At 50.5% G+C, this 13,677-nt stretch overlaps 1 protein-coding gene across 1 annotated transcript in view; it reads right to left on the bottom strand.

The window, feature by feature from the left end:
* JMJD6 (jumonji domain containing 6, arginine demethylase and lysine hydroxylase) overlaps nt 1-13,677 on the bottom strand; it is a 210,758-nt gene that overhangs the window by 52,626 nt on the left and 144,455 nt on the right. Inside the window, exon 5 of the mRNA XM_069654657.1 lies at nt 8,839-8,977. Within this exon, the coding sequence (XP_069510758.1) occupies nt 8,839-8,977 (139 nt within the window). The remainder of the gene's footprint in view (nt 1-8,838; nt 8,978-13,677) is intronic.

Raw genomic sequence — 13,677 nt, 5'->3', positions numbered from 1 at the left:
CTGGAAGTCCATGCCCGCCGTCAGATGCGCGCGGTTGCCCCACCACCGGACCGCTCGGCGGAAACTCTCGTCGAGTGTGATCCTCTCCTCGAAGCCGCCCGTCGTTTGGATCCAGTGCGCGTCCAGGAACTCCTGCAACGGGCGCATCCGGAGCCTGCACATGGGAATGAGGTAGATGCAAGAAGACATCATTCCGAGGAGGGACTTGTTGGACCTCACCTTGGCCGCGTCGGAAACCAACATCCGCTGTACCTTGCCCAGGATGGACCTGGTCCTTTCCTCCGACGGGGAGCCCAGAAGGGACACTTTGTCGAGCTTCGCTCCCAGAAACAGTGCGTTTTGCGCGGGTACCAGGTGGGACTTGGCGTAGTTCACGGAGAATCCCAGGTCCGTGAGGAGTTGGACGGTCCTTGCCGTGTGCTCCACGGCGAGCTCCCTCGTCTTGGCTCGGATGAGCCAGTCGTCCAGGTAGGGGCAGACGTGGATCCCCTCGCGGCGCAGCTGCGCCGCCACCGGTGCAAGGCACTTGGTGAATACCCTGGGTGCCGACCGTAGTCCGAAGGGGAGGGCTTTGAACTGGTAGTGACGCCCTTGGACCACAAACCTGAGGAATTTTCGGTGCCCCTTTAGGATGGGAATATGGAAGTAGGCATCCTCCAAATCCAACGACGACAGGAAGTCTCCTTCCTCCAGCTGACCCAGGACTTGCTGGAGGGTGACCATCCGGAACTTCTGCGCCTTGATGAACTTGTTCAGACGTCGCAGGTCTAGGATGGGGCGCCATCCTCCCGTCTTCTTCTTCACGAGGAAGTATCTCGAGTAAACTCCGGAGCCCCGAAGCCTCTTGGGACGAGTTCGATGGTGCCCTTCCTGAGCATCGCCTTTACCTCCAGGAGAAGCTGAGGGACGTGAAGCTCTTTCCTGGCAACGGGGGGGACGCGCGGGCACCTTCTTAGAAACTCGAGCGCGTGGCCCCGGGCTAAGGCGTCCAGCACCCAACGGTCGGTGGAGATGGACTCCCACACGCTGACGAAGCTCGCCAGCCGGCCTCCCACCGGGGTGCTTCGGTGGGGGCCCGACCCCACGGCCGGTTCAATCCTGTTTCGACGAGGCTTTGCCGGCTTGACCTCCTTGGCGACGACGGCGGGGTCCGCCAGACTTGCCTCGTCCTCTGTAGGCCTCCTGAGACGACGAGCAGGCCGCTTGACGGTAGGTGGAGAAACCGCCGCCGGAACCTTTGGAGGCGCCCTTGCCTCCGCTGCTCCGAAAGGGCGTCCGTCGTTGCTGCAGAACCCCAAGGGCCCGGGCCGTCTCAGTGTCCGCTTTAATGGCCTGAAGGGAATCGTCCACTGTTTTCCCAAACAGGTTGTTCCCATCGAACGGCATGTCCAGGACTCTGGTCTGTACGTCTTGACGGAAGTCCGTAGCCTTGAGCCATCCACGCCGCCTAAGGCACACGCCGTTGCCCAACTTGCGAAACCCAGTGTCGGCGATGTCCGTCGCAATAGTGATGGCGTGGTCCGACGCCACCTCACCTTCCTGTAGGATCTCCAGGGCATCCGCCCTCTTGTCGTCCGGTAGGAAGTCCAGCAGGGGAGCCAGTTTGTACCATAGCTCCCTGTCGTAGCGGGCCACGATAGCCAAGGCGTTGGCCGCTTTAATCGTCGTCGCTGCAGACGAGATGACCCTGCGTCCCATAGCGTCCAATTTCTTTCCCTCGCCGTCCGGTGGGGAAGTCGATGTGGAGGCCGCAACCCCCCCCGCTTTCTTCCTGGCCGCCGCGGAGACGACGGAGTCCGGGGTAGGCTGCACCCGGAGGCACAGGGGGGCCGCGTCCGGGACCCGGTACTTCTTCTCGTACCGGTCTCTTCTAGCTGGCGTCGTGGAAGGGTTCTTGAGGAGGGCGAGGCCCTCATCCCAAATGTTGTCCAGTAGAGGCACCGCGAGGACCGTCTTCCGTTGATAAAGGAATCCTTCGTTTTTCTTCTCCTCAGGGCAGAGTTGGAAAAGCTCGGATGCCCTGGCGATCATGAAGTGGAACGATCCAATCTCGTCGGGCGGAGAAGCCCTGGTGGGAGGTGACGACGGTAGATCCTCGTCGTATACCTCGTCGTCCGTACCCGTCGCTGCCGTGTCAGTCCCCGTATCATCCCCTCGGGTGGACGGGGAGGAGGGCTGGACGGGGCGCGACGGCTGAAAAGGAGGTGGAGGGTGAATCCTTTTCTTGGGCGGGGGAACACCAGAAGGTCCCGGTTCATGATCCCCCGACGGGAGAGGTTCCTCCGTCGGCAACGGTAGTCTCGTCCTTATCTCTGAGCATAAGGACTGTATAGCCAACAAAATGGCCACCGAGTTGTCTTGCGGCGCTGGCAGAGGGGAATCCGACGGGCCGGTCTTCTTCCACGCCAAGGCCGTGGCTTAAGACCTCGATCAGCTCTTCCTCTGAGGTTGAGGCCGAATCTACGACGACGCCCTGCCCCCCCTTTTTCTTCCCCGCCGGGGATTTCACGGGGGTCCTATCGATGGGCACAAAAGAGGACTCCCTCCGAGGTGGCAGGGAGACTCTGAGCCCCGAGGTCGCCACCACTGGTGTAGCCTCCACAGGCTGAGCCAGGGCCGCCGCGACAGTATCGATAGAGGGCTTGGCCGGATGGATTAAGGCCTTCACCACCTTAGGTGCGCTCACCGCCTTATCCTTGGGGGGGGGGGGGGGGGGGACACTGCCTCGCTCCCCCTCAGATGGGGCCTTTGAGCTCGACCGGAGCCTCTCCAGGAGCTTCGCCGGGTGCTCGCCCTTCCTCTTACCCGACCCAGAGCGTTGGCTCGTGGCTGAAGGTGCCGGGGAGGGTGCACCCTGCCTGGCGCCCGTAGAGCCCGACCGTTCGGCGCTCCCGGTGCCAGCGGAGTCGCGGTGCTTGGCCTTGTGTTGGACCCCCGTCGCCGGGGCGTCCTCAAAGGTCTTAGAAGACCGCTCGGATTTCTTCCTCTTCTTCTCGCCCAACGGGCTCTTCCCTTCCAGCCAGTTGGCGAGACGCTGATGGCGGTCCTTCATGGTCCGCTCCGACATATTGCCGCAAAACGCACAGTCGTTCTCCACGTGTGTCTTGTCCTCATGTAAGCAGTGGAGACAAAAGGAGTGTTCGTCCTCCTTAAAGACGTTCTGCAGCTGGCATCCAGGGCAGATCCTGAACAGCTTTCCGGGCGTCGAGCTTCCCTTCTCCTGGGCCATGTCTGGGCCTGAGAAGCTTCTGGAGTCCTCCAAAAGCGTAGCTCGACGAAATCTTCACCCTTGAGGGGCGCAGACGAATCCGACACGGGTCCCCGTTGATCGGATGGAGAGTCGGTGGAGCTTGAGGCTCTTTTGACCGAAAAAAACGAAGTTTTTGAGAAAAAACGTGAAAAAATAGCACTAACGCTCGAGAGCAATAGCACGAGGATCCCAACACATGAACGTGCGGTAAAAATCTGAAGATGGCTGCCAGAGGCGGTGCTTAGGTAGAGGGCAGTCATTGGCTCTGGTCAGTATGACGCAGAGACCAGTGATTGGTTATTACTACGAAAGACAGATCAGAAACGAAACTGATACTGGTTTTTTCTTTACCGAGGATTCCCAGCCTGACGACGGGGAATATTCATGAGCATGTGAATCCATGCCAGACCCCATGCTGGAGAACTATGTGTATGGCTATAAATAATAGTAAACGACCAAGGGTCGAGGAAATGATTTTGCAATGACTCTCGAAGAGCTCTGCATAAAGGCGACCAATAACTGGGCGGAAAAAAACAATCTGAGGGACCTCGACGCGTGAGGGTTTGTGGGTACACTGCACGTCACTATAGGGATAGTATTTCAGACACGCCTTGTCGACATCCCCTTTTCGACTACGAAAAATAAAATGCAATACTCCGCAGTGACCACTGGATGTCGGACTATGCCCAGCATGTGATTCTAAGCAGATTAACAAACATCTGCTTCTTTGTCCGGTGGTGCCTCACCTGTGGATAAGGGTACCCCCGCCCTCTTTGTCGTAGTGACCACGAGAGAATCCGGGGTAGGATGTCCCCGAATAAAGAGGTGGTTTGTAGGGGAGGGACGAAAATGTTTCTCCACCCGAGATTTCACGGCCCTCGTCTGTGAAGGTGTAAGTAAAGAAGGGGCAATGCACCTTTTAATGGAGTTTAGTAAAGGGATAGCCTGACTGGCAGGTGGCTTCTCCTTTAAATTATCCTCCACGAAGTCAGAGTCCTGCACCGCTTCCTGCGTGGCTATTTGAAAATGTTCTGCTAGTTTTTTGCAGAATGGCATTAAATGCCATCTGGCCATCTATAGGAGATGCCTGGCGCAGAGGTGGGGAGGCGGGAGGATCCATGCATATAGTGTCAGGATCTGGGGTATTTGTAGGTGACAACCAAGGTTGGTTATCCACTGGTGGTTCATCTCCCCAATCAGTGGCCTGATGAGTGTGATCCTCAAAGCGATCATCCTCTTGTAAAAAGGGGTCTTGAGGAACCTCATCCTGATCTGTCAGGTCACAGACCTCCTCATGAAGAGGGCAGGAGGACCTCTGAAATTTAGAGACTGAAGGGTAAAGTTCCTCCTCACGAGCCCTTTTGGGCATGGTAAACTTTGAGAAGTCTACAAACTTTGAAAGCCTATCCAAACACCCCTCAAACCTATCCCTGGTCCATAATGAGGAGTCAGAAGGGTCAGGGAGGGTAGGGGTAGGGGCGTCCTCCTGGGGATCAATATGCCTAGAACGTCGAGAGAGTGTTCTAGATAAGGACTGGGGGCTTTCCAAATAGTCTTCCTGTCAATCCCAACGTGTGGAGGTGTCTTTCGACCTATGCATAGTCTTATTGGCCGCCAAAACAATCTGAGAATCTCGCGTATGTTCGGCGTCGCCGGGAGAGGTTTAGGGTGTTCAAGCGCCTCTGCCGTAATTTGACTTACCCGGAATGGTAAGCATGGGCGCCCTCTTAAGAGGCGCCTCAACACCCTTGTCTGCTGAATGCCCGGACGCATGTAGCTTACGCGGTTGCAGGGGGAGGGCTGCCGACTGCGTGGATCGGTGGGTGCCGTTGAGAAACTCTACGTACCTGTTGGCGCCTTACACCGCCCGACGAATCCGTTAAGACGGTACTGGGGGGTTGTGTGCTTACTCATGTGTAGCGGGTGCCTCCCTGTCGCTGCAATGTACATTCCCCATAGCAGAATGATTGTTCTGCCTGCCGGGGCTGGACTATTCGGTGCGTAAATGCTCGGATGAAAGGTCAATGGCATCCGGATTGGAACCACGACCATCACTTAACTCATCACTCATGGTGCCTGTGGCGGCAGGGTGCTACCCTCGGCCTGCATCATGGCGAAGGCCGCCCACGGTTTTTGATGCTTTTAATAGCCTTAGGGCAAGCGTGACAGGACGCCTCGTAGTGATCTAGAGGGAGACACTTATTGCACCTGCGGTGTATGTCTTTCCAGTGGAACTTGCCTTTACACGAAGGGCAAGCTGTCCATAGCTCAGGTGTATTAAAGCAATGGCAAAACCAGAGGGGCAAAGAGAAGGGAAAGGGAAATACATTCTCAAAGAAATAGAAACCCTGGACCTCACTCAACCTACTGTATAGGCCGGCCGAAGGACTGGCCAAGCGGTCCCCGCCGTCGACCGGAGCACCAGCTGTCGAAGTCCGAGTTGTCTTCCGATGTCTTGGGCGGTGGTGAAGAAGTAATCGTCGATGAGGGGACAAATATAAATAAACGACCGGAGGCCGTGGGTAAGAATTTATTTTTGCAATATGTAAGAGCTCCGCATAAGGCGACCAGCTAGCTGGGCGGAAAAAACCATCCGAGGGACCTCGATGCGTGAGGGATTTTGGGTACACTATACGTCACGTTAGGCACGCCCATGTCGACGTCCTCTTTCGATCCTCGAAAGACAAGATGCAATACTTTGCGGTTACCACTAGATGTCGGACTATATGCACAACATGTGATTCTAAGCAAATTCGCAAGCATCAGAAATGCAATTTAGGATTATTATTCTTCTAAAAACAATTTGAACAACTGATTTACTCTTTGCTGCAAAAAGATTGAGACACCAGATTTTGTATTGCAATTTTGATGTCAATATTGTGTTAAATTAGCTTTTTTGAACGTGCGCTTTGTCTGGTCGATATATAGTCCATGGGGGCACTTGAGAGCAACTGCAGTGAGGCCAGCTTTCAGGTAACTGGCACAGCAAAGTCCTTGCATCGCAGCATGCATGTTATTTTGACATGTTAGCTAAAGGGGCAACATCTGACCAAATGAATTTGAGGGAATTTGTACCCCACCACCCCCCCCAAATGATTGTGTATGAATTGTATTGTACTTGTCATTTGTATGGCGCCTTTTACCATAATTATAGTCTCAATGCGCTGTTAGTGGGAACACCCTCGGAGGACCAAAGTCCAGAGTATTGGATGTCATGGAGTACGATGAGGATGCGCGTGTGCATTTGGCCAACAAAGGCTTTGCAGGGCGGGCCTGGGTCCAGTAGAGAGCAACCAATGAAGTCAGGCATGTAAATGGGTGCTGAGGAGTTGGGAGATGGCATTGAGTGCTAAAGATTCGCTATGTGTTCAGCGTGCCAGAATCGCTCATAGGTCTGCTTAGACAGAGAATTATGTGAACAGCACAACTGAATTTGTCAGTTCTTGCTGTATACCGATGTGTGCGGATAGCCATGCCTGCGGCCACTGGTGTGTTATACGTACCTTGCCGAAATCAATGGTGCTTTGTTGTTTGGGCACCCACTCAGGTACCTGGCTTGTTCTGTCAGTTCATGCAGCTGTGATAAAACTGTTAGCAACATCGACAGTCTATGATACAACTATTTGCCACAAGAGGCGCATGGGCTGTACGTTCAGAATCTTCTAGGCGGACTGGGTGGCGAGTCTACTCAGATATTGACTGCTTACTGAACATTTTAATAAGTTAACTTTACCATGGGGGGGCCTATCTTATGGTTCATACATGCGCAATACCTGCCCATCACCCCCCCATTCCTTCCACAGCAATGATGGGCTGGCTTTTGATTGCCCCCTGTAGTAATGCACAGGGGACACCCACCTGACAGGCTGGTTCGGGACATGGCCAAGGCGGTACGACCTCCCATGACAATTCCCTGCAGTTCATCCAATCTGTCAGATTGTGATGGTTCTATCACACCACTGTTTCCGATTTGCCCATACATGCCAGGTGCAGTGAATCAAGCCTGTGACATTTCACATATGTGGGCTATGATTCAGCTAGTGGTGGATGAGGGGAACAGGGCTGTGAACAGCCAGTGCCGCCAGGTGCTTGGAGGCCAATGTTGCGGCGAATGAAGCATTAGGAGCCACACATCAGGAAGCCACAATAAGCAGGACAACAGACCTCTACCTTTACAGCAGTAATAACAAATACCTTAATCTCAAGAAAATATTCAAATATCATGCAAAATGTCAAACTAGCCATATCAGGATGTGAAACAAAAGATTGACCAAGTTGTACCAGTACAGAATCAGGATAGTGCATGTGGAAGTACAAACATAAAAGGCAATACATACAAGAACATGGACCATCTGAAAGAGCAATCTTTCACTTGGCTCTTAAAATTTAAAAGCATGGTGTTGAGGAAGATAGCTCAGACTTTCATCCTCCTCAGGATGATAAATTGAATACCATTAACATTTGGTCAAAACGGCCCTTACAGTGCTGCGACATTGATACACTCTGACCTGAAGTGGTATAACACAGACTGATCACCAGGACTAATGTAGACCTCAAAGCGAGGATGAAAACATTTAGTTTAAGAGAAAAAAAGAAAATGGATGTTGGGACAAACTATGCTAAATGAAAAGCACGTAGGCAGATATATCACGTATGCTATTCTCACACAGCCGTACCACAAAAGGGGAAATTTTACTGTCCTTTAATATTCAAGAGGAAGGCTGTATTCAACGCAATCTCATCCATCCTAGTTCAGAAAAATTGGAGGATAGTCCTGAAATAATGGACCCCCACTCTGATATGGTCATAGTGAATATAAAAAAATTATCGATTTTATTATGCATTTCACCAATATACATCAAAAAGATTTTGTGATGTTAAAAACATCACTACAGTAGACACTTGTAGGGTCTCAAATACCTATTGTACATTCAAGAAATCATAAACGTGACAAGTGTGATTTATTAAATGTACAATAGGTACATGAGTACTGTATTGGTTTTTAACATATCTCATATTTTTAATGTGTATTGGTGATATGTATAATAAAATAGATATATTTTCTAATATTCATTATGACAATATCACAGTGAGGGTCCATTAATCTACTGAAGTAGGGTGGATGAGATTGTGTTGAATAAAGCCTTCCCTTTTGAATATGAAATGTCAGATATATCATTCAAGTGGCCAGAGAATTAGCAATTTGAGACCCCTCTTGGTACAGAGTTTTGTGCTAGTCCAACAGAGTCCTGAGAACATCAAGGCACTCCCATTGCTTTACTAATGGATCACTAAAATTATAAAGCAGTGGATGAAAGTGTTCAGGGGCCTACCAGTGACTGCTGGAACAGATTCTACAGCATAATCTGCCAAGGATCCCTAATGAGAAACTACCTGAATACATTTCATTCATAAGTGGACAAGCATAAAAATATCAAATGCTTATATGTAAAAATGTATGCTACCTATAAGTAAGGCTTCCGGATTTATGCTACCTATACATTTTGTACTCTACCATCATGTTTAGGCAACACATTCAAACTGCTCCACAATTTAGAGAAGACAGTGGACCTGTGGTGTAATCTCACCTCGGAGTCAGAGTCTGAAGAGCTAGAGCTAGAGGAGCTAGAGGAGTCACTGGAGCTATCCGAAGCAATGCCAGTCGATTCTTGCAGGTCAACAGTATCTGCCAATGCTGCCAGCTCTGGACGCTCCTGTTTCAAAATCCTAAAAATAGACAAAAAGGAGTGCTTAAAACAAACATCTTAGCTTGTTAATAAACAGCAAAGCTCCATCTTCATTGCGGTGCATTAAGTATCAGCAGATATTTTACTTTCTAAACTCCTTATTGCAATGCCAATTTCTGCGGCACAAAATAAATTTAAGGGGGCAGGGGGGGCAAGGGTGTTTGTCCCCCACCACTCAAACATTTGTGGTAGGGGCCATTCATTTAGGCGTCCTGTCCACCGACAATTTTCTGCAAAGTTACTCTACTGATAACTCCCCTGTGCATGCTTTCTGCTCGTCAGGTCTCCATGTAATTCTGCAATTGAACAAGAATGGTACAAGAAAACCATGGGAGTTAAAGCCATGGGGGGGGGGACTTGGGTCTCCTGGTGTGATGTTCTTGTGCAGAATTTAGAGATGTATAAATGCTATCAAAGTGGGATAAAAGCATTAACATCTGCTTCACCAGACAGTATTGTGAGCCAGGTTCAAGTGCAGATTCCAGGCTGAGAGCTTGCCACTTTTGATATGTGCTCCCAGAGTGCCAAAAGGCTGCACGCATGCTGTCGGGGCATCGCCCGTACTGGCTCTCGCAGGCAGCCAACCTTCAAGGACACTACTCCGGCTTCAGCAAAATTTCTGTTCTGGCATCAGAAGCTTCAGAGCATGCTTCACAAACTTGTAGCAAGCAGATACATGGCTCCAGTAAGCCAGATCAAATTTGATTCCAGCAGCGGAATAGGATCCCTCAGGAAAGTAAACTTAAGCAGACGTTGAGACCAAGTAAATGCTCAACAGGCCATCACGGGAAGAGCAGTCAGGCTTCGACTTCCAGCAGGCCAGTCCTCATGGCGAGTGACTGCAGCAGCAGGTTGGCGAGGTCCCAGCGCAGCTCAGAGGATGCCCATACACCTTCCAGCAACCAGGCAGGAAGCGGCATGTGCACAGATGCAGTCCATTTCCAGGCAGGTGTAGACAAACGCATATCCAGTGATGACTGTTCTTGCAAAAGCAATTCATGCAGAACATGACAGATAGTTTGGTTCCACCAGTCCAGAGGAGACTGGCACTCTGGTATCTTCCTAGTTAATTTGAAGTCAGATCTGAAATGCAGTAGTTGGCTTGTCCAGTGCAGGTTGCAAAGCAGTACTCCTGCAGGTCACAAGCGATCCTTACGCTTCAGATACTTGGATATTGTGGTGGACTATCGCTAATGGCTCCAGGTTCTAACATTTATTTAGGATTGAGCATTCCACCACCATCTATAGAAGGGTCCAGTATTCACATTCAAACATGTTGAGGCTGTCCAATTATGGACAGCCTGTCTCCCCCACAATCTGCCCAGCAACCAGACACATTAGGTCATTTTTTCTTCTGCAAATAAGTTAAATGAACAAAAAACAACTTGCATGAGGCAGTTCGAACAACAGTCAGGACCCCGTATCCGCCTGCCCTTCCTCCCTCATAACTTCTCCAACTGTATGCCCCCCTCCCTCCCCAGTATGATTTCTCGCTGCTATAGCTATAGCTTTAGTCCCTTCAGTAAGAAACAATAATACAAAGTAAACTTTTAGCATTGGCATCTGGCTTCCACACAGGCGTATTTGTCCATATCAGTCCGGCATTGGTCCATGCCCTACCTGCATTTATTTCCAGCACGAGGTCTAGGCACTCCTTCCGAAACCTCGGCGTTGGTCACTGCAGGGTTTGCCCCAGGCCTCACATTTATCAATGAATTCTCTCCACTCAATTTCAAGGAGGCCTGGATGACCGTGGAGCACTACAGTTATATATATTCATAGCCACATTGGTCAATTCCTTCCTGCCTAGGGGGAGAGCACTTTTCTACTTGATGGTTAAGCAAGGCCTTGCCGCTAGGAGCAGGGAAGAGGACATTTTCGGCAGTCTGACAATCTCCCTCCTCCCCCTCCAGATCAAACCGGACCAGCATCGGCAACTTGGCCCAGGCAATCCAGTCAATTTGTGTGAGACTACACAACACTCATCTGCTTGGTATTGGGTAACCCACCTTTCGGTATAGGCCTGTACTACACAAGCTGGTAGTGTGACTGAGCAGCCAGGCCCATCACAAGAGCAGTAATTGTGAGCTGTAGTAACGAAATTCGCAAATACAAGTAGCCAAATAACACTTACAATCAAGGTTTCAGTTATAGTTATTTAACACATTTTTCAATAAGTGGTCTTTAAAAAGATTAAGATATGTAACAATCAAATATACTTTAAAATACTTTTAAAGACTCAGCAGAAGTTTAGTGGATACTCTTTAGAGATGCTTTTTACACACTTCCTACACAGAGAGGTGACTTCATTCACAAGGACAGTAATGGCATTTATATATCACTAGTTATACTTCCTAGATTCTAAGGTTGCACAAAGGAAAGGAAGGAAAAAGGTTAAACGGGTTCTCAGAGCATGCAAGTATACTTAAATCTTCCGACAACGTCTAGACAAGCTTTTCCCAGCATTAACACAAGTTACCACCCATGAGGGACAGAAATATAGTATGCAGGGAGCCAGGACAGCCAAAGTCAATTGGAACACAGTCTATGGGGCAGAGTCACTTCTTAGATGATAAAAGTCTGGCACAAAGTTAGAGAGTTTTGTATAAATTCCTTGTAGGGTCACAAGCCGTTACACTTGTGAAAAACAGAGGTGGGATCACCTCCAACAAGTAGCCAATGCAAGTCTCAACTGAGAAGAGCACAGCTAAAGACACTGAGGTAAGTACCTCAAGTCTAAACAGTACCTCGGGTTTGAAGAAGAGTGATCCAGTGGGATTCTGTCCTGTTGCAGCGATGCATATCCTGGGTTCCTGAGCCTCAGTCATGGGGACAAGAGGGAGGACTCCTGCGGCAGCAATTTGGAGGTCATCAGCAGCTTCAGATCTGCTGCACTTCGCGGTTTCAGCGCTCGGTAAACAGCACCACCGTGGATCTTGGACACTGGTTGGGCTTCCTTCACTCCTCGAGTCCTGCACTCTGGTGAGGCGGCTCGAGTTCTGGTCATCCTGCGTCTGGAGGGTCCATAGGAGACTCCTGCAGCGTCTGGCCTGATTGCAGACGTTGCACTCTACTATGGATTTCTCGACCCGTGGCACTCAGTTCCTGTAACAGCAAAGAAGTACAGCCAGCCGAGGAAGATGGTCCAGTGGAGTTCATCTCGGGGTTAGTTGGTCCCACTAATCCAAGGGAAGTCATTGTCCCTTCCGGAGCTTCTCTTGTCGATCAGAAAAAGGAGTTTCAGAACAGCAGCAGGGCTTCGCCAGGCAATTCAAAGGTCCAGGGGGTATGCAGCAAGCTTCGTTCACGGGTTTCTTCGTCAAGTGTTTTTCCCAGGTCGCCTTTTAAGCAGGTTTCTCGCAATCATGCCACTCTAACAGCAGGGTGGCTGTCCTCAAAGGACAGCCAACCAGCGAATCAGGACTGGTTGCATTCATGCACTCCTAGAAACTAAGGACAGGGAAGTTTTGGGCACCTCCCTCACATTCCGCCTTTCCAGACACACTGGAGCCAGTGGCGGGTTTCAGGACTGAAGCACGCCAACGGCAAAACGAACAAAGGGCTCAAACCTGGCTTGTCACACAGTAAACAGGTCACCAATGAGTACTATACTGCAGCTGGGGATTCAGCCTGCGGTAGAAAAGCACAATGGTAGGAACATTAAACCACTGCTACCAGCCATTTAAAGTAGTGAGGGTAACATAAAAAATTGCTGGGTTGCCCTAGGGGCTTCCCTTTCCCTTGTGCTAACCTTGAGTGAACTACAGTTCCCATGGGTAGAAATGATCTTTGGATCCCTTTTACATTTTGTTAAGTAAAACCAGCACACCCCCCTTAAGTGGGGTGCTGGGGAGATACAATGTATCCCTTTTCACCTTAAAATTGTAACAATTCTGTTACAGTGACAAGCTTACCTTTAATGGCTGGTGGCAGTGATACCTTCTTTTAATTTGGTGCACCTTTACTGCAGCTGTGAACACAGCCCGCGGTAAAGGGACCCAAGGGTGTCAATTTTTACCAAAACGGCCTGTCTACTTTTTTTCGTCATTTTAGTGTTTGTCGTTTCTTGTTCCTTCCCCTGACATCCAGGGTGGGAAATTCCTGTGACACTTCTTCGGCGGGAGTCCCCTGGACTCCCCACCCATGCTCCAGTCTGACTCAGAGCAGGCAGTGAGGGAGGAGTCCAAAACTCCCCAGCCCTTTGTCTTACGCCTTGCTTGAATGGGGATACATCCCAGTGGAGGGCTGGCTGTCCTAATTGGACAACCAGACCGCCCCTCCTTGTAAAATGCAGGGGAGAATGCAGAGGTTGTGTTGTAATTCCTGATAAATACTGGAAGCTGAAGCCATGTCGACCATTGGAACCGAAACCGAAGAGGAAGATGAAGGAAAAGCGGCTGAGACGATTTCCAGCGACCGGAGAGCCTGCTGTGTAACTGGAGCCTGCAGTAGCCCTTCCTTCCAATCGACCTGGGGACTCCGTAAACGATGACCCCGACCCAGAGCCTGGTGAGACCCACTAGACTCAAGAAGACCTGCATTTTGAGCCATCCCATGCGTTGCGGCGACCTTGCGTTGTTGCAATACCCCATTCCCTGGGACCTCGAGCCATTGTGCGGTGCACGGTCTTCCGAATTCCGAATCTCGCTGGAACTTCGTGGGCATCCTGGTGGATCTCCA

The sequence above is a fragment of the Ambystoma mexicanum genome, chromosome 3q, assembly GCF_040938575.1.
Source record: "Ambystoma mexicanum isolate Mex_15411 chromosome 3q, UKY_AmexF1_1, whole genome shotgun sequence".
Classification (NCBI taxonomy): Eukaryota; Metazoa; Chordata; class Amphibia; order Caudata; family Ambystomatidae; genus Ambystoma; species Ambystoma mexicanum.
Note: the sequence above shows the minus strand (reverse complement) of the source record. Positions and strands in the feature narration are given on the sequence as shown.